Below are 18767 nucleotides of genomic sequence, written 5' to 3'. Positions count from 1 at the left end.
GTCATAAACACTAAAAGTAACATTGTCTGGACTTGAGGATAAAAGAGCACCAGTAAATCATATGATAATGCCAGTTGAGCAGCACACACCAAAACAACCTCAGCCGACTTTCATTGGGAAGCGCCTCTTCTCTCTCTCTCTCTCACACACACACACACACACACACACACACACACACACACACACACACACACACACACACACACCAAGTAAGAGGTCCAGCCAGCACACACCTTGACTAATGGATACGTTTTTGTGATGTAAATCAAAACAGGAAACCAAGATGAATTATTTCAGACCTTTTTCTAAGGGACAGAATAAAGGGACCAGCCTTCGCGGTCCTTTATGTCGGCATAAAGGACCGCGGCTGCTCCCTTCCTGCAAACTTCACCGGACTGTTTCAGAGGAAGCCTTTTATTATTCCTCCGAGCTATTGTGACACAGCAGCTCTGTTTTGTAAGGTCACTAATGAAACAGATTACAGGGCACTATTGAAATGAAATATTATTATTATTATTATGTTCCTTATTGTGTTTTCATAACTAGGAACTGTGTTTTTGTCAGCTTAAAAATAAGTCCTTCTTCTTCCTCTTAGCCTGCCATGTTACACCACTATCTCTGTTATGGGTCTCTATACATCTGCCTCATTTATTTTCTTTATTCAATTGTTATTTATTTTATTCATCTTCATTTTTTTCTTCTTTTCTTCCCAGTTTAGCTTGATGTGTTATCTGTAGTTGTTGTTGCTACATGATAATTCAGGAGAATCGTCTTAAATATCTTAAATATTTGAACATCTATGTAATATTTGTGTTTTCAGATTGATCATATATAGGGTATACAGGAAGAATAGTAACAGGGATCCATAATAAACTGAACTAAAGCTATGTTTCTACTAAAATTGGACAAATTCAGCCATGGATCCAGAGAGAGCCTTTCAAATTATCACTGAAAAAGTTCTTAGACATGCTTGGAAAGAAAGAGGCTTTAGGTTAGAAGCAATTTGCATCATCACCACTAGATGTCACTAAATCCTACTCACCAGTCCCTTAGTGTGACCTTACACAAACGTTTCAGTTTGTTTGCTTATGCTCATTTTTTCTGCAAATATTATGTTTTTTTTACGAGAAGTGGCGTCTGCTTCATATGTCTGGGCTTTTGGGTTTGGATAATAAGCCAGATAGGAGATTGTGGTCACATTTAGGGACCATTAGATCATTGGATTTCATGATTTAAAGTTCTGAAACGCTATTTCTTGGTTAAATTTTCTTCTTAACATCACAAAAACCTGTCATTTGAACAAGGGGGTGCAGAGACTTTCTATCCACCACCACACTGTGATTATCTGTGAGGAGGCCGGGCTGAGTCAGGAGGATTTTGGAGGCCAAGAAGGGAAGGGGGGGGAAGGCGCTGCTGGAAGAGCTGGTGATCGGCGTTGACAGTGTCAAGTCAAATTTGTTAAAAATATTTCTACAAGTCTCTTAGAAAGAAGAAACGATAAGAGGGAAGAAGAGGAAGAATTTGAAGAGTCCTAGAGTGTTCGTCTGTGAGCGAACCGAGCGTCATAGATTCATTCGTAGATGCTCGGGCCGCTTGGAGTTCATGGGGTACACCTGCTTCTTGTACGGCGCCGCGTTGACGCCCGACGGGTGCTTGATGGGAAGCGGCGCCGAGGCCTCCAACGAGCCGCCGCAGCTCGTGTCCATTTGCTCCACGGCCGACACGTCCATGGGTTGTTGTTCTCTGGAGCCGCCGGCAGACAGCAGGGAGGAGCTGCCCGTCAGCGTGGGGCCCCGGGGCCAACAGACGCCTCCCGCAAACTTTACGGGACTGTTGAAGAGTAAACCTTTTATTATTATCATTATTATTACTCCTCTGAGCCATTTGTGACACATCAGCGCTGCTTTCTAAGGTCACAGAGGCAGTTATGCACGTCACATAGCTGGAAGAAATAGTGGAGTAAAAGCCCAACTACTCAATGAGTACGTTTACATGCAGTCAATATTCGGGTTAAGGTCAATATTCCGGTTTCTGAAACATTCGGAATAACCCTTTTACATGTGTGAGCAAACAGGGTTATTCCTGTATACATAGTAATTGTAATCAATTGGGATATCCCGATCAAAAACAGCGACGCACGGACAACGTCGTGACGCAATGCGTGTCATTTCAGCTTCTTCTGTCCTGTATCCAAAAACAACAACAGCCGCAGCAGCAGCAGCAGCAGCAGCAGCAGCAGCAGCAGCACGGCGGCACAGTTGCCAAGTCCGCTTGTTAAAAGCGACTTTGGGCTTGTTTTTTTGTGAAGTTGCTTATAAATATTGGTAGGTGAAATTGGCTTTCTCCGCTGATTGAGAGAATAAAGGCCGGGCCTATTTTCTTGAATGTACAAAACCTCTCATCGCCCACGATCGCCCGTTTGAGCAGTTTCTAAGCTGCTTCATTTGTTCTCAGTCGGCCTCGGGTGTTGAAGCTCGGACCCACCGCAGCACGAGCAACTATTCTCGTCCTGAACGCAGCCGAAAGCGGGGGAGAGGGTGGGGGGTGGGGGCACGTCCGGCCCGTTGAGAACGCCGAAAGAGCCAGAGCCTACATTTATTTATTAGAAGTTAAAAAGTTGCTGATTAAACGCCTGTACGTCTTCAATATAATACAAATTTGTATTATTTACAAGTATGGCAGTTCCTGTAGGTCAAAATACCTAGATTCCATCATGCGTAGAACACAAATTAATGTTCCTTTCAATGGGGATATCCCGATAGGCGTATACATGACCAAATATTCGGGTTAGAAAAGCAGTAACCCAGGGGTCTTTTTCGAGTTTTTAAAAACTAGATTATGAGCATATTCAGGTTTTTCAAAAGGGTTATTGGTGTTTACATGGCCGTGCGCAACCGGGTTATTGACTGCATGTAAACGCAGTATCTTCCTAAAAACCTTGTTTTTCAAATTCAACTCCACAGCTTACTTATCTGACCTTTACGTTCATGCCTTCTGAGAATCCCTGTTGTGGCATTGAAGCTTTATTTACACAAACAATGGGTTTATTTAGGCCAAGCAGGCGACGTTTATAAAGTCAGCAGATGAGTCATCGATGTGGGGAAGACTTGCTGCTGCAGAAATTTATAAATGACCAATGGAAAAAAATAAAAAAATAAAAAAAGGAACAAGAGAGAAAAACAAACTTGCTGTTACCTCACAGGTGTTCTTGGGCTTCCCGGGAACTTCCGAGGAGAGCGGACTTTGGGTTCGAACGAGAACTTCTCCTTGACGTTTTCTAGCACAGATGGGGCTACATATGTGAAACCCTGGGTGGAGGACAAAAACAGAGACATCTGAGTCCACCTCTTCAAAGACCGTCTTTCCGAAAACAACCCACAGCTGATGATGAGCAATGAAACGCTGAGTAAACCATATCATGCAATGTGGTGAAACAGTGAGCGAAGCTTCCAGGAAAACCAACAGGACTGAACCAGATGGGATACATTAACCGCTTCTCGTAAGACCTACATGTTGAGAAGGAAGTCGAAGAAAAAACATCATGTCCAGAGCGTGCCTCTGTTTTCATGTTTGTTTGCAGGCAACACAGAAACTGTCAAGGACAAGAGGGTTGTTGTTCTCCCTCAGCGCTATTAATGCTGCTCTAGTACTACTTGTTTTCTTGGTCACTAGGTAGAGAATTCCTCAAAAAAAACCTGTTTTTTATTCAATGCACACACAGTTTGACATCTTATTATGAGGTGCACAATGATTTATCAAAATGCTTGACTGATAGACAACCCAAAAACATAGCTTATGTTGACACCATGTCGCTTTTCATCAACATATACATATGTATGACTCTCCATTGTGCTTCTAAACTCACATTTACTCTAAGACTGATGATGCAAACAAAGAAATAAATAAAAGGAGCTCAGGAAATCTTTAACATTACATCCGATTGGCTGTTCAGTTTGTCTGGGATTATTTCTTATATAACTCTGGGAAGTCTATACCAGATGTCCAGACAGCAAAGCAGCACATGCATCCACTGTTTTCTGGGAAGTACAGGACTAGTAGAGTTGAGTTACCCACCAGGAAGACTTGATTGGCACTTTCGCTGAGCGTGGAGTCATCCGGGCTGTCCACCGGAGTCTGGCTGGTGAACTTGGAGTCGAACTGGCTAACATCATCGGCCGATTGCTGCCAAAAGAAGCAGGGCGGTTATATATCGTCATGAAGTGAAGCCATGAACAGGTCATAGAGGAGGTTGCTGTGAATAAAAAGACTGACAACTCACCAGGAAAGGTTTGAATGGAGGCTCTACTTTGCGAGCGAGGAGGTCATCCCAGTTTATATGCCGGAAGAATGGATGGGCCTACGAAAACACAAAGACAGTGACGATATCTTAATATTTTATTATCACCGCTACCAGCTTCCATCGAGAAGGATTCTCATTTCCAGAGGTAATGTATCCCTCATGTTTCTAAATCCCACTTCAGTATGTGAACACAGTGCATGCACACACACACTGTCGGTGAAATGTATCTACCTGGACCTCAGCAGCATCTCCTGGTCCGGCCCCAAGTCGCAGTGAGGCGTTTCGTTTCAGCAGCTGAAAAAGAAAGTTTAAAGACTCAAGTTTAATTTTTCTGCCTCTCCAAAATCTTTCAGCAGAGACAACACAACCAGCAAACCATGCGGCAGAAAGAAGTGTCTTGACAGCTCACCTTTTTCAGAAGGTCCCTGGCTTCTTGCGTGAGGTAAGGTGGAAGGCTGAGTTTACATTTTAAGATTTTATCTATCGTCTTCTTTCGGTTTTCTCCGGTGAACGGAGGCTGTGAGAAAAAGAAAAAGCAAAACAATGTCAGAAACAGCGGATCAGCGAATCAGACGGCCCGGCCACAAAGTGCATTTACTAAATTTAACAATGGGATAAAGTGGTGTGTGTGCACTTACTGCCCCTGTGAGCATGTCATACATGAGCGCACCCAGACTCCACCAGTCCACCGCCCGGTTATGTCCGCTCCTCATCAGGATCTCTGGAGCCCTGAGGAGGAAGAGGAGGAGGGAAGGACAAAGTGTTAGAGCAGATGCGTGACATGAAAAAAGTAATGCCGATGCTACGGGGTTATATTTTACGGTAACACTTTATAATGAGTACGCACCATTAAGCATTAGTTAAGCATTAAATACTGAATTCATCATTTATAACGCATGAATACTCATTAGTATGTAGTTTTTGAACACAGTTAAAAATGTTTTACTCATCATTAATAAGCACTAACTGTGTTATATTACAATAAACTACATACTAATGAGTATTCATGCATTATAAATGAAGAATTCAGTATTTATTAATGCTTAACTAATGTTTAATAGTGTGTACTTATTATAAAGCGTTGGCTATTTTACTAATAAATTAAAAGAATGACTCGTACATTATTTGAAATGGGGTTTTCACAGCGTAAATGGTAAAATTCAAGAAAATCGCTTTGTCGTCAAACGTTTTAATGAATCATTTTCATATGTATATATATATATTTTTTAAAGTAGCCAAAATGCAGTTGATAAATAGACTGTGCCGATTTTATTTATTTATTTTTTTACGTGTCGGGCATTGGAGGTGCGTCAGCTAGGTCGGAAAATAGAAGGGGGTGTACAAAGTCTGCATGATGATTGTATAACATACATGTATTCAATGGTGCCACAGAAGGTGTGGGTGACTGTCCCATCGTGGATGGACTCTTTACACAGGCCGAAGTCTGTCAGCTTCACATGCCCTGGGAAGAAAACGGAGCCAAACGCAAGAACATGAGAGAAACTACACTCAAAACAAACAATAGATCAAGTGTCCGATTACCCAGAGAAGAGGATTCCTTCTGGGAACAAAAAGTTCATATGTGGGAAGGTCGTGTATCTGGTTGCAAGACCATTTCAGGCTTACGTACCATTGTTGTTGAGCATGATGTTCTCAGGCTTCAGGTCTCGATAGATGATGCCCTTCTGGTGTAGGTGACCCAGCGCCATCGAGATCTCAGCCAGGTAGAAACTGTCAAGAAAAAACAACCAAGCAAAAAACCCTGAGAATCTGTTTTTCTCTGAGTATTCATCGCTGATTTTGAAACTCTAGAAATTTTACCACCATAACTATCCTACATTCCCCCACTGCTCCTCTGCGATCTACGCGTTCTCAGTGTCATTTTAAGGAATAGTTCAACATTGCCATAATCCCTATAGTCATAGCATTAAATTCGTTACCTTGAATTGTCGGTGCAAGCCATTCTTAGAACGGCGGAGCAGAGCCGCAAGCTGCTCAGAGCTACGCTACGGAGGCTCATGGGATTTCTTGGTTTCCCTCATCAAACTCATCATGAGATAATAACAGAACGTTACCAGACAGAGTTGTTTTAGAGGTAAATTCATGCAAAACCGCTGATGCGCGTTCCCGTTGGGTGCAGTTTTTCAGCAAGCAGTCTCTGCATTTCCCTCTAAAACAACTCTGTCTGGCAACGTTCTGTTATTCTCATAGTATGGTGAATGTGCAGGTCACAACTTGTCCACCAGAGCGTTGTGGAGTTGCTGGATTGTGTATTTGATGAGTTTGATGAGGGAAACTAAGAAATCCCATGAGCCTCCGAAGCGTAGCTTTGAGCAGCTCACGGCTCTGCTCCGCCGTTCTAAAAATAGCTTGCACCGACAACTAAAGGTAACAAACCTACTGCTAAAACTATAGGGATTATGGCAATGGGCCAATTTGCCAAAATGCTGAACTTTCTCTTAAAGGCTGTTCAAGGAATTATACGCCCTCATTCATTCAGCAGCTTAGTTTGTGTTATCACCATTTTCATCTCTAGGTTGTTTATAAAACAGAGCAGCATCTTAAGGAAGTGTGTGCAGCCGTTTCCCGCTGCCTGAGAAACTAACATATCTCCTTGTTTTCACAAATCTGGATTCTCCAAGTTCTTCACTCAACATCTGTGTCCTTAAGATACTGTTTGCACATGTCGGTGTGCTGATGTCACAATCCTCGTCACTGCTCTCTACTATCGCTTTAAAAACATTTGTTTAATTGTAAGCATATGTATGAAACAGATCCCACTGACGATCAGACATCATCTGGCATTTCTGTCCCTGCTGTGTCATCAGAAGTCAGCGTTACAACAAAATGACCCCCTGAGAACTTGAAATACTGGGTGTTTATCAAAATTCAAACTGTTATCATTTGGGAATAATTTAATATTGTGAAAATATGTAAACACATGTATGAAATGTACGTAAAAAAAAAAAAAAAAAAAAGCAGTTGCAAGGTTCAAGTAAACTTCAAACTGACGTATTCAAACTAAACATCCTGACACAAGAAGAACCGAAATACTCAGAGGACATCGTTCCTCAGAAAAACGCCAAACAATGTGCGTTTTGCATGAATTTCCCTCTACAACAACTCTGTCTGGTAACGTTCTGTTATTATCTCATAGCGTGGTGAATGTGCAGGTCACAACTTGTCCACCAGAGCGTTTTGGAGTTGTCGGTTTGTGTATTTGATTAGTTTGATGAGGGAAAACAAGAAATCCCATGAGCCTCCGTAGCGTAGCTCTGAGCAGCTCGCCGCTCTGCTCCGCCGTTCTAAAAATAGCTTGCCTTGCACCGACAATTAAAGGTAACAAACCTACTGCTATGACTATAGGGATTATGGCAATGGGCCAATTTGCCAAAATGTTGAACTAGCCCTTTAAACACTGAGGGGAAACTGAAGTTCAGCATCTGGCTAATGAGCGACGCGTTTCTACAACTGGGCAGGAGGAGCAGAGGTCAAACAACCGTCATTAAGTGATCCACTCCACTCTCTCAGGCTTTCATCTACAGTAACTTACCATGCCGTGTCCTCCATGAAGATGCCCTCTCTCTCCAGTTGCATGAACAACTCTCCTCCTGCAGCGACGACACAAACACAAATCTCTCAGTCAATTGTGTTTAAAAAAAATAACTGCAGTACGATGGAAACCACCACACATGCTTAACATCTCTCACTGGTATTGACTTTTCTTGATATTATCTATCTAGAAGTATCTATAGCCTGAATCCACAATGCAAAACAGCTAAATGTTTTACACCCTGTTGCAACTATCCTTGTCCAATTCTTATTAGTTTTGATTTGACCTGTATTCTAAAGTTGAATGGCCCTCGCTATCTAACAGATGATAGACACTGGATTTTATTTATTTTTAAAGCTCTCACTGGTCTTTTTACCATCCTATATTAACTCTTTAGTATCTTTTAAAGCAAGTCTCTATCATACACGTTCAAAGGACTGGCTCACACTGCAGGTTTCCTCTGTTAACACTGAATTTGGAAAAGTCCAGTTTTTCTTACTGTCGCACCTGCATCAACCTGGAACACTCTGCAAAACCATCTAAAACTTACCACACTTTTTATCATTAGGACAATTTAAATCCATAACTGCATCTTATTTCACCTCCAACTGCTCCTGTTTTTAACTAGACTTCCCTGTTTTCAATTCATCTTTGTCACATTTACTTTTTGGTATTTCGGATATGCTTATGTATGTTTCAAACGTTTTGTATGTTATCTTGTCCTCGAATGTTTTGTGCTTTGTCTCGGCTATATTGTAAATGAGTTTGCTTCTCTATATATTCCGAGTTTAAATATAGGTTATAGCAATAGGTTATAACAATTTAACTTTTGTGTATTTGTTTATTTTTACTATCATTAACATTATTATGTTTTCTTTCTTAGTTATGATTTGTTTTCATCAAATGGTTAATAGTTCATGCCACTACTGCAAAAAAGAAAATATAAATAAAAACATTTGATCACAAAAAAATAGAATACAGAGCAGAAATGCACAACACATTGAACAGCATAGAAAACACGCACACAAATTAAATACTGTATATAACAACAAATTAAGAAAGTAGAGCTCTGTATTGATCTATGTGGACGTCACTCACCGCTGAGATACTCCAAGATGAGGTACAACTTCCCCCCGGTCTGGAAGGCGTAGATGAGGTCCACAATGAAAGGATGCTTCACTTCCTCCAGGATGTTCCTCTCAGCTTTGGTGTGCGCCGTGTCCTTTGCGTTACGCACAATCATGGCCTAGTTGGCACGGGGCAGAAAAAAAAAAAAAAATCACTGTTAAAAGTCAGGGCGTGAAAATATTTAGTCAATAACTTAAACCCCCATTAGCTGGGTGTCAACAGCAGGAATCCCGACGCCAGGATGGTAGCTCTAGCTACAGCGAAGGGCTCATTAAGCCAATAAACACTGTCATTAAGCAAAAACCTCAAGCTTCGGGGAATATGAGCCGGTTTTTCTAGCGAAGACACACATCAGCTCTGTGTCAGGCCAAGCTGAACAGGAGCAGCAGCAGCTCTGAGGTTTCATGGGAAAAAAAAAAAAAAAGCCTGCTGCCATTATTTTGGGTGGTCTACTCTGTGCTAAGCATCTGGCTGTAGAGCTGAATGCACCAACTATGTCACCATAAAAGACACATAGTGACACGCAGCATACAACATGACACACTATACACAGTTAAGCTGCACAAGGCCTGGTGGGAGTCAGCGGAGTATTTAAAGAGCTTTAAAGTCCCCGTAGATGTGGGCTACTTGTGTTTCTGGATTAGATCATTCAGATGCTATTTCTGTAACACTATACTTCTGTGTGTGTGTGTGTACACTAGGGGGGGCACATGGTCTTACCTTTAATCAGCATATTTGAATTTAACTCTATATTTATACATAATATTCAGCCAGACCCAAGAAAAGGCAGTTTCACTCACCTTCTTCAAAACCTTCATAGCAAATATCTTCCCAGAGGTAGCACCTGACACCTTTCGCACTTGAAACACCTGTAAAAAAAAAAAAAAAAAAGAAAGAAAGAAAGGAAAAAGATGAATACATCAAATAAAGCCCACAGACATTTACACAGACTTCCACTGGGGTTCACAGAGTTCAGTCTAAGACATTTAAGACCCTGAAATACCACGGAGAAAGGAATTTAATATGCAGTCATGCTAGACCAAAGTATGAGTGTATGATGAAAACCAACAGCAACGATATGGCCTGGGATTACCATTACTTTATTTTACATCACTTTAGTTTAACAAGATAAGGCAAGACAAAATCTTGAATTGATTTCCCTCTCGTTTCTTTTTTTTGGCCTTTATGCTTGTAAAGATTGTGTAAGAGCTGCAGATAGAAACACTGTATAGACACTGTATAGGCTCTGATCTATGTCTCAACTATGGCTTGAGACATTTCAAAGAAATGAATATTCTGGTGGTTTGGAAGCCGCATAATGTGTGATTATCATTCAACAAAGCAACAAATTAACACACGATTGTTATTCTTGTGTTATCCTGACGACCGTGTGACCAGCCAGTCTGTATTTTGACTTTTGGGTACACCAGCATGAATGTTGAAAGACTATTTGCTCTCAGTTTTAAGGCCAAGAAACTTGTGCCAATATATATACTGCAACCACACAGACTAGATCAAAATAAATGAATGTCAAAAAAAATCCAATTACTTTGTAATACTGAGAAATTCCCAAGTTGCATAAAAATGACATCTTTAGTCACACACACAAAACCACTTCAAGAAAAGATTAAGTCATGTTGCTTTTTGTTAAGTGTAAAATGTTTCCAAAATAACTGTTGTGCGCTGTCACTGTTCGGCTCGGAAAACACAACGTCGGAAATTTTCCAGAGCTCTACACCCACATTTTTCCAGTTTTTATTGAAGATTGAGTCCTAACAAAGTTTTAAAAAACAAAACAAGTTTACCCACAACTGAAAACCACACAAATTTCATAGACGGATGTTTAAAAAAAAATGGTGAAATTCCAGTTAATGCAAACTATTTCTACTATTTGATGACTTAGAAACCCTCTGTCTGTACAAAAGGCGGTGTGGGATGGGAACAAACTGTCATTACACCCTCTGGGAAAGCACTAGGATGCTGCTCGACTGCAGCAAATAGATCTGGACATTGTATCAGACTGGTGAGAAAGTGTTGACAAGCAACAAAGGAGATCAAATTGGTTGGTCAAAGGTTCATCCTACAGAAAAATAATGAACAGAGGCCTTTGTTCTTAGAGGTTTTGACTTTTTTGTGAACATGCATCTTTAAAATAATGATTTGTCGCATTAAATGGTGCAGGTTGACGTGGCTGCAGCAGGAGATCTTACAGATACAGTTCAAATTAGCCAACAGGTCAAAAAAAGCTGATATTTTTTATGTGCAAACCTTAGTAAGTTCCTGTAAGTCATTAGAAAAATTTCCCCACCCACTGGAATTAAAGTCAACTGCTCCCCAGTCTAACAAATGTTGTTCTCCACACACTTGAGAATAAAAATGAGTGACACACAAAGCTGTTTAAGTCAGTTTTCCAGTCTGTGTGCAGAATATGTGATTACAATCATTACAATAATCAAAATCACAATTAATATTTACATTTCCATGCCCATGAGTCACATGCCTCACCTTTCCATAGCCACCTTTGCCCAAAACTTTCAGCAGCTCAAAGCATTCAGGCCTGATCTGCTCTGTTCCCTTGTTCACGCTGTTCTCTGAAATTTCAAACTTCTCACAGTCATCCATGTTACTGGCAAAACAAAGAATAAAAGAAATAAACAAAAAAAGCATGTTCAAAACATTCATTCAGGATTGTGTTTACAGTTTCCAAGACAGACAAGTTGTATAAACCAGTGAGTTTCTGCACAATGACGTGGGTCATAGTCGAACCGAAGCTGTTGGTGGTACAACAGCTTTGTTGTTGGGAATAAACAGCCGAATGAATGAGAGTAATACATGGTTCCTAAATGGTTTTTTGTTGTTTGTTTTTTACAATTATCCCTAAAATAGGTCCAGATTAGAGTTAGAGGGACCAGTTTAATTATATTCTGCCTCAAGAGACCCTTTCCAAGATAACATCAGTGATTACTGAGCTCATGTAGGTGGGCGACAAATTAAAGGAAAATCTTAAATGAAGGAGCGGGGAAAATAATAACATACTGTATGCAGATGAATCAACGACTACAGTCTGAGTGTGATTTTTTTTCCCTGTTAAAACAGGTTTAAATTTACAACATGAAGTCAAAGATGTGTAGTATCTCTCTTGTACATGTATTAATTTTAGCTTTCCAAAAACCTGATGTCATAGTTTCAAAATATCATGTGGTGCGACTCCCCAAACCTGACCACCACCACTTCTTCAAAATTATTCTAGATATTTCCGCCCTATTTAGTGTGATCTCCAAACAAACTTTGTCTAAGTGATATCACAACCATACAGAAACAACTATGTTTGGTATAATGTTATGTTTAAATCAATTCAAAAGGTAGGAATATGCATCAATATTTTCAATAATGGGTATACAGTTGTTATATTTGGATATCACACAGTAAGAACAAAAAATAGGCCTAGATGAATAAATAAAACATATCAGATCCTTATTTGATAAAATACACAAAAAATGAATGCTTTGTTCCTATTAAACACTCAATAACATTATCACAAAGAACTGAAATAAAAAAACTGTTGAGCATGTGGAGGAAAATAAATAATTTAAGGATAAATCATGGTGCATCAGTGGTTCTCAACCTTTTTTGGCTCGTGACCCCATTTTGACATCACAAATTTCTGGCGACCCCCATCAATCAAGATGCGCCAGCTCAGATTTTCTATGTTGCATTTTATTTGAACTTGATTTGAGACAGTGAAAGTATAGAATACAGTTGTTTAAGGTTGTCTGTGGTCACAATTTTAAAAAGAATAATAAATAGTTTAAAAATATATTTTTATCAGTTATCTTTGTTATCAATTAGTAGACATTTCAGGCGACCCCAAGGTTGAAAAAGACTGGTTTACACAGTTAATACATGTACAGAACAGCTATAATATTTGAGCCCATGCAATAGTATGGTTATTTTATGTAGTTTACATTGGTCAGTTGAAAATCCTTTCATGTCACTGTGTATCAAAATATTTTATTGTTCTAACTATTATCTAATTCATTATAAATATCACCTGATTGATTACTCCATCAATCCTTTCAGCTGTAACGTTACAATCATAATATTGTTAAAAGTTATTTATAAGTCCTCCAGCGGTTGACATGGCAACCCCTCTATTGGCTCCATTACAGCACTGTGAACCCACTGTGAACTATATACTCACAATTCAAAGCTACTGCACTGGTCCATGTATTCATTGAGCTGGCCCTGAAAACAAGAGGACAACACACACACAGAGAAAGTCTCAGCATAAAAGCGAATATACCAGCGGGTCTGGGCGGCTTGTTTAGGAAGTTACACAATTTTACTATTTGTTCATTTTCCAAGTGATGTTGTATTTATTTAACCTGTACGTTTGCCTCAGGTTGACTAGACTGTGTCAGGTTTAGCTAACTTACACCTGAACACCGAGATAACGAAGACACAGTTTTCTATCTTACATCGACTTCATTTTAAATACAAATACGGCTCTGTCAGTATGTGATAAGCTCATAAAAGCAGTGACCTAAAGTTGAAAGCCGCTGATCTCAACAACAAACTTCCCGTTAGGTGAGAGGACAGGCAGCTCGGCTCGGCTAGGAGCTAACTTAACTAACATCGCCACAGCCAGCCGCACTGCTAATTGCTAATTGCTAATCGGCTGCGCTGCCCCCCAGTTCGTTGACATCACATGTACTCCTAAATGTTTAAAACTATTGTCCAAACCATAACTACACATGGCTTTTGTGATTTTACTACAGCGTGTGTATGTGTATCCCTACAACACAACACAACATCAGACAAATGCCGATAGGATGTACCGTAGCATCACTGTATCTGTGACTCCATTATCGGACAAACCACCTAACTTACCGCCGCCCGGTGCTAACGTTACTGGTAACACACGCAGGACGTATTGGTGTCGCGAAATCAAAGCGCCATGAAAGAAAATACATACATATATAACGTAAATATATATTTTTAATTAATAAATATGCTGTCATGGTGGCGACTGGTTTCCTCTGTTTAAAGTAAGACCAGACAAGATATCATTACATTACATGCACCTGAGCGGTCGTCAGGTTAACTTCAACAACAACCTGTCCGCGGTGAACACTTTGAAATCACTGGATGTTTTCTTTTTCTTTTTCTTTTTTTAACGTAACACGATTTGGGCTTGCATCGCTTTTTTTTTTTTTTTTTTTAAAAACATGAATAAAGTGTAAAGGAAGTTTGTTGAAATAGAAAAGAGCAACTATATAATGGGTTTGGTTGCCAGATTTCGCGGGAAAAGGGGCGGACGGGGACATGTCCGATAATGGACCGGGAGGTTGCCAACGCAGGCCTAGGCGTTGCTAAATGCTAACTAGCGAGCTAGCGGCTAACGGTGCTATGCTGCGTTTGAGACAAATCGGAACTCGCAAACGTTCTTTTTTTAAATTAATTTGTTTTGTGCCCTTTCTAAAGTTTGTATGCCTTACGTGTAGCACTATGTATGCAAAGTCTGCTGTGTTTTTGGTTATATTCTGGTGTGCTGTGTCTCTTTGAACGCTTTAAGTCAAACCTGGCAGTTTTCAACTCGAAAGATTCCGACTTGTCCCGAACGCAGCATTAGCCTAGTTAGCACCGTTACCCTAGCCTAGCGAGCTAACAGGCTAACAGCAGCGGCGGTTGTGTTAGCATGCCTCTCATCAACGTTAACGTGAACTCACCCCGTCCTCAAGTTCGTCGTCAGAGACATTCTCATCCGGTTGATCCAAATCGATGTCGAAAACCGCGGCCATGGCCACGGCACTTCACTCGGCGTCTAACCGAACCACAGAAACAACCCAGCCCCGCTCCCCCGCCTCATGGGAGAGCCATCACCGTTACAGTCAGGCAGCCGGCGGCTACAGCAGCGCAGAAAGCGTGGGCTAACATCCAGCTAACCAAAACAACACAAGCCAAGGAGCGAGCGGCAGTTTAAAAAAAAAGAGAAAAAGCCTCTAGTGTCGGTCACCGGCACTACTCGGCTCAGCGCAGCTCAACTCGGCACATTACAACCCAATAATACAAAATTGACGAGTTGTAATTTACTTACAACTTTTTAACATGATACATGATTTAGTCGCATTTATCTAAATTAATTATAAAACATAATTTTCCCATTTAAAGAATCTGTTGTGCGATTTATTTTATTTTCTTTCCCCTTTATTTCTTTTTAAGTATTTCTTTTTAAGTATTTTCATTGGCTTTTTCAAGAAAAATAAACAGCTCAACATAAAGGGGCAGTACATGAAAAACAAGCACAGTAAAAGACAAAAAGGGACAGAAGCCTACAAAACAAGTAGGCTACAGTAATAGACACGGTAATAATAATAAAAAAAAAAAACATTTACATTTTGAAGTTGCATACGGTAGGCTAACTTCAAAAAAAAGAAGAAAAGATTATCACATTATGATGAGCAATGAGGCAAATATATAGCCTAGGATAAAAAGTTGTAGAGGTCCATTATGCCTATAAGAAAAGAGGGGAATTAAAGCCTAGTTCTAATGTATTTGTCCATAAATGGCTTCCAGATTTTTTCAAAGTTATCTGAGGAGCCGTGTTATGTGAATCTCATTTTTTCAAGTTTAAGGAGCTGTATAACTTGCCTATGTCACTGAGTTCAGCTCGGTGGTTGAGGATTTCTCCAATTGTGAAGAATCAGTTCTCACGCTAACAGAGTGACACATTTTGTAATTTTCAGCTTGTTTCCTGGAAGATTTTTTATTGTTCTCTCCCACTATGCCAAAAAATAGCTATCATGGGATCTGACTGAACCACAGTTTTGAAATGTTGTGTAATTTCTTTTTTAAAATGTGGCTTTATGTAGCCTATATTAAGTATTTCATTTGAACTCTTGTGCCAGAATAACTAGGCTACTGACTCAGTTTGTTGACAGAGTGAATGTAGGTCTACAGTAGCCTGGATATTTACTGTAATCTGTTTTATACTGTGGAAAGATTGTGTCCTTTAATTTTGACTAAGTGACTCATTGTTATAAAATTCTTGAAAAAAAAACAAAACACACACATTCTCACGCGAACACAGCATTGCCGTTGTCTGCAAAAGTTAAAAATCTAATGGGAAAGTATGAAGTGGCATCGCAATAACACCCTCAGGTGAACATTATGGCATTAAAAGTTGGTTATAAATGGCAACAGCACTGAATCACAAGGTCATCTGGCCTAAACCTTACGTGCACAAAAGCGGAGCTGTTGACATGGTTCCAACGTTTCCCAGAAATCAGAGTTTCCTAATGATTTTACTCACAGACAGCAGGATGTGAAAACCTGAGTACATCTGTTCTACTTGCTTCCTCTGGTTTCCTCCACTTACAATTTAGACACTTATGCTCATACCCTGCCAAGTCATAATCCGATAACCTAAATGGTATTATATGTGGTTAAAGGTTCAGCGAGCCATGGTGGTGGAGGTGTGGTACACTTTTGGGGACTTTTCATAAGAAAAGCCGAACTTCCCCTTTAATATTTCACAATTTCGTTACCACAAACAGTCATTTTCAATCTGACCTCAGTCTTGATGTTTCTATTTAACTCACACCTGATTGACAGAGAAACACAAGTGACCTTCGTTAGGTTGGATAAGTCTTTGTTGTTCGCTGTATCTCTCATTCATATATTATATGTATATTGTATTGTATTGTATTGTATCTATCTATCTATCTATCTATCTATCTATCTATCTATCTATCTATCTATCTATCTATCTATCTATCTATCTATCTATCTATCTATCTATCTATCTATCTATCTATCTATCTATCTTAAACTGGTCAAGACCACAACCAGAATTATTCATAGACACAAACATCACTTAAAAATAAGGGAGGTACATTTCATTTAGATCAAAAACGGTGCAAACATTGAATTAGGACACATCACCTCTTTTTTTTTTTTTTTTTTAATTCTTACTATTTACATAGACCAAATGATACATTTAGAAATATTTTTCATACATATAAATAACTGTCAGTTGCAGCCAATCATCTTTAAACTCAACCCTGAGATCTGGTGTCACTATGATCAGCTGCGGCTATACAGAATGAAATGAAATAGATACACCTGTAGTTACAAAACTGTGTGGCACTGTATCAGTTGTAGACATTTTTTTTTTTTTTTTTAAATATTGTTGCAGATGACACCACCAATGTAATTATTTATTTGTTTGTTAGAATTAAATATATCAAGACACATTACAGTAATGTTGGGCATCCTGCGGAGAGGATGCAGAATAACAAAGATTAAAATGTGTTTTTTACTGATGACGTTCACAGGTGTCAGCATTACTGTAAGATAAATGATGAGGATCAATTGTTTTGTTCTTGCTGACTCACAGTCACACTATCATGACTCACTGAGACACAACAGAGCCAACAATGACTCTTTTTTTTTTTTTTATTAGTGACACCTGTTCTACTATGACCATGTTAAAAAATGTCTTCCATTGAAAAAGGTCCTTTTGATGCTGTGGCTTTGCACCTGAAGAGGTTATACTACCTTTCTGTCTGTGGTGTGTTTCATCCAGTCATGACCAGAGTTGACTGCAGGATTTGTCCACAGCCTTACAACCCTTTTCTGACCAGTAGGTGGCAGCAAATAAAAAGGGAAGTCCACCTCAAGGTGTGAGAGCCATTCTTCACTCATCCTCAAAATCTGTGAGTACAGATACACTATAGGTTCAGTAATTACCCTGCAATTCAATACATGAACAGTCAATACATACAAAATATATATGCATTTTATTGTAGAAAGTGAAATAAGACTTGTTGTTTGCTCCCCCTAGTGGTTTAAAGCTTTATTCAGAGATTAAGATTAAAAAAAAGGTAATGACAAAGTGATTAAAATGAAGAAAAGAGGGGAGAAAAAAGGTGGATCTATGAATTTCAAATGCAGGTTATTAATGTCAGTGTTCGCAAGGAAAAACCTGGTTTGTTTTATCTCACAGAAAAAGAAAAGTTGGTATCAAAAATTCCTGATATGCTGCCACATCTCTGACCTCAGAGCTGCAACGAAGTTGTTTTCTTGTTTTAGTGGCCACATGGTGACTGACCACCATGTTGTATTTCTTGTCAAAGCAAATACAGTAATTGTTGTGATAGCCTATTCTTTGTTTCCAGTATTGTCTCATATATAGGCAATAGGTAAAACTGGTATTAGATATTACATTTCATTTCAAAACCATGTTTTAAAGTGCTACTTGATTGAATCCTGTCTAAATCTCTTAGTACCAAAAAGATTTGGATCATTTTCCATCTAGTACACGCAGAATAAAAATGGATGTTGACATCCCCCCCTAGACCAGATAAAATGAATCACATATTTCTTGGCTGGAAAAAAAAAAGTTTGATAAAGTTCTTAAAATCACATCCAATCACTGACAATCCAGAGTCTGACAGTTGATCTGCTGGAGACAAGACATCGCCTCCTTCCTTTCTCAGTGTTTGTGTATTGGAGGTTTTAAGTTTCCACAAAGTTGCGCACTGGGCTGTGATTGGCTCCCCGGTGTTGTCAGTAATCACACTCGTATGTGTTAAACTGAGACTGAAGATGAGCAAGGGGAAACTTGCCCCCCCATGCAGATGAATATGAAAACAGCCGTCAAACAGCTGTCAAACTCATCATCGTCCGGCACGGTGAAGCATCCAAGTCGACAAACAATAAGCAACATACATTTATTTTATTTTATTTTATTTTATTTCCTTTGCATGTGGAGTGGAGGGGGGT

At 39.5% G+C, this 18767-nt stretch overlaps 1 protein-coding gene across 3 annotated transcripts; it reads right to left on the bottom strand.

Moving 5' to 3' along the window:
• Positions 1–1462: 1462 nt before the first annotated feature.
• Positions 1463–14945, bottom strand: rps6kb1a (ribosomal protein S6 kinase B1a). Of its 3 annotated transcripts, none has more exons than XM_085797310.1 (15): positions 14711–14945; positions 13183–13226; positions 11487–11607; positions 9782–9850; positions 8952–9099; positions 7854–7911; positions 5931–6031; positions 5672–5762; positions 4939–5029; positions 4710–4817; positions 4532–4594; positions 4280–4357; positions 4075–4182; positions 3196–3308; positions 1463–1830 (listed from the first exon to the last, which is right to left on the bottom strand). In XM_085797310.1, the coding sequence occupies exons 1-15, from the start codon at positions 14780–14782 to the stop codon at positions 1563–1565; spliced, it is 1533 nt and encodes a 510-aa protein (XP_085653436.1). In that variant the 5' UTR covers positions 14783–14945; the 3' UTR covers positions 1463–1562. The 3 variants fall into 3 exon arrangements, with proteins under 3 accessions (XP_085653436.1, XP_085653438.1, XP_085653437.1); XM_085797312.1 differs by having other exon boundaries at positions 11487–11572; positions 14711–14921; XM_085797311.1 differs by lacking the exon at positions 1463–1830 and adding an exon at positions 3014–3110.
• Positions 14946–18767: the final 3822 nt, after the last annotated feature.

The sequence above is a fragment of the Trachurus japonicus genome, chromosome 14, assembly GCF_045865225.1.
Source record: "Trachurus japonicus isolate A0001 chromosome 14, Traja_1.0".
Classification (NCBI taxonomy): Eukaryota; Metazoa; Chordata; class Actinopteri; order Carangiformes; family Carangidae; genus Trachurus; species Trachurus japonicus.
Note: the sequence above shows the minus strand (reverse complement) of the source record. Positions and strands in the feature narration are given on the sequence as shown.

Bases quoted from the DNA above. Each gene is read 5' to 3' on its own strand.
- rps6kb1a (XM_085797310.1), bottom strand. From the start codon at position 14,782: ATGGCCGCGGTTTTCGACATCGATTTGGATCAACCGGATGAGAATGTC. The intron at 5,763-5,930 runs GTACGTAAGCCT...TTTTCTTCCCAG, and splicing joins CATCATGCTCAACAACAATG to GGCATGTGAAGCTGACAGAC. The intron at 4,183-4,279 runs GTGAGTTGTCAG...TTCTTTTGGCAG, and splicing joins CTCCATTCAAACCTTTCCTG to CAATCGGCCGATGATGTTAG.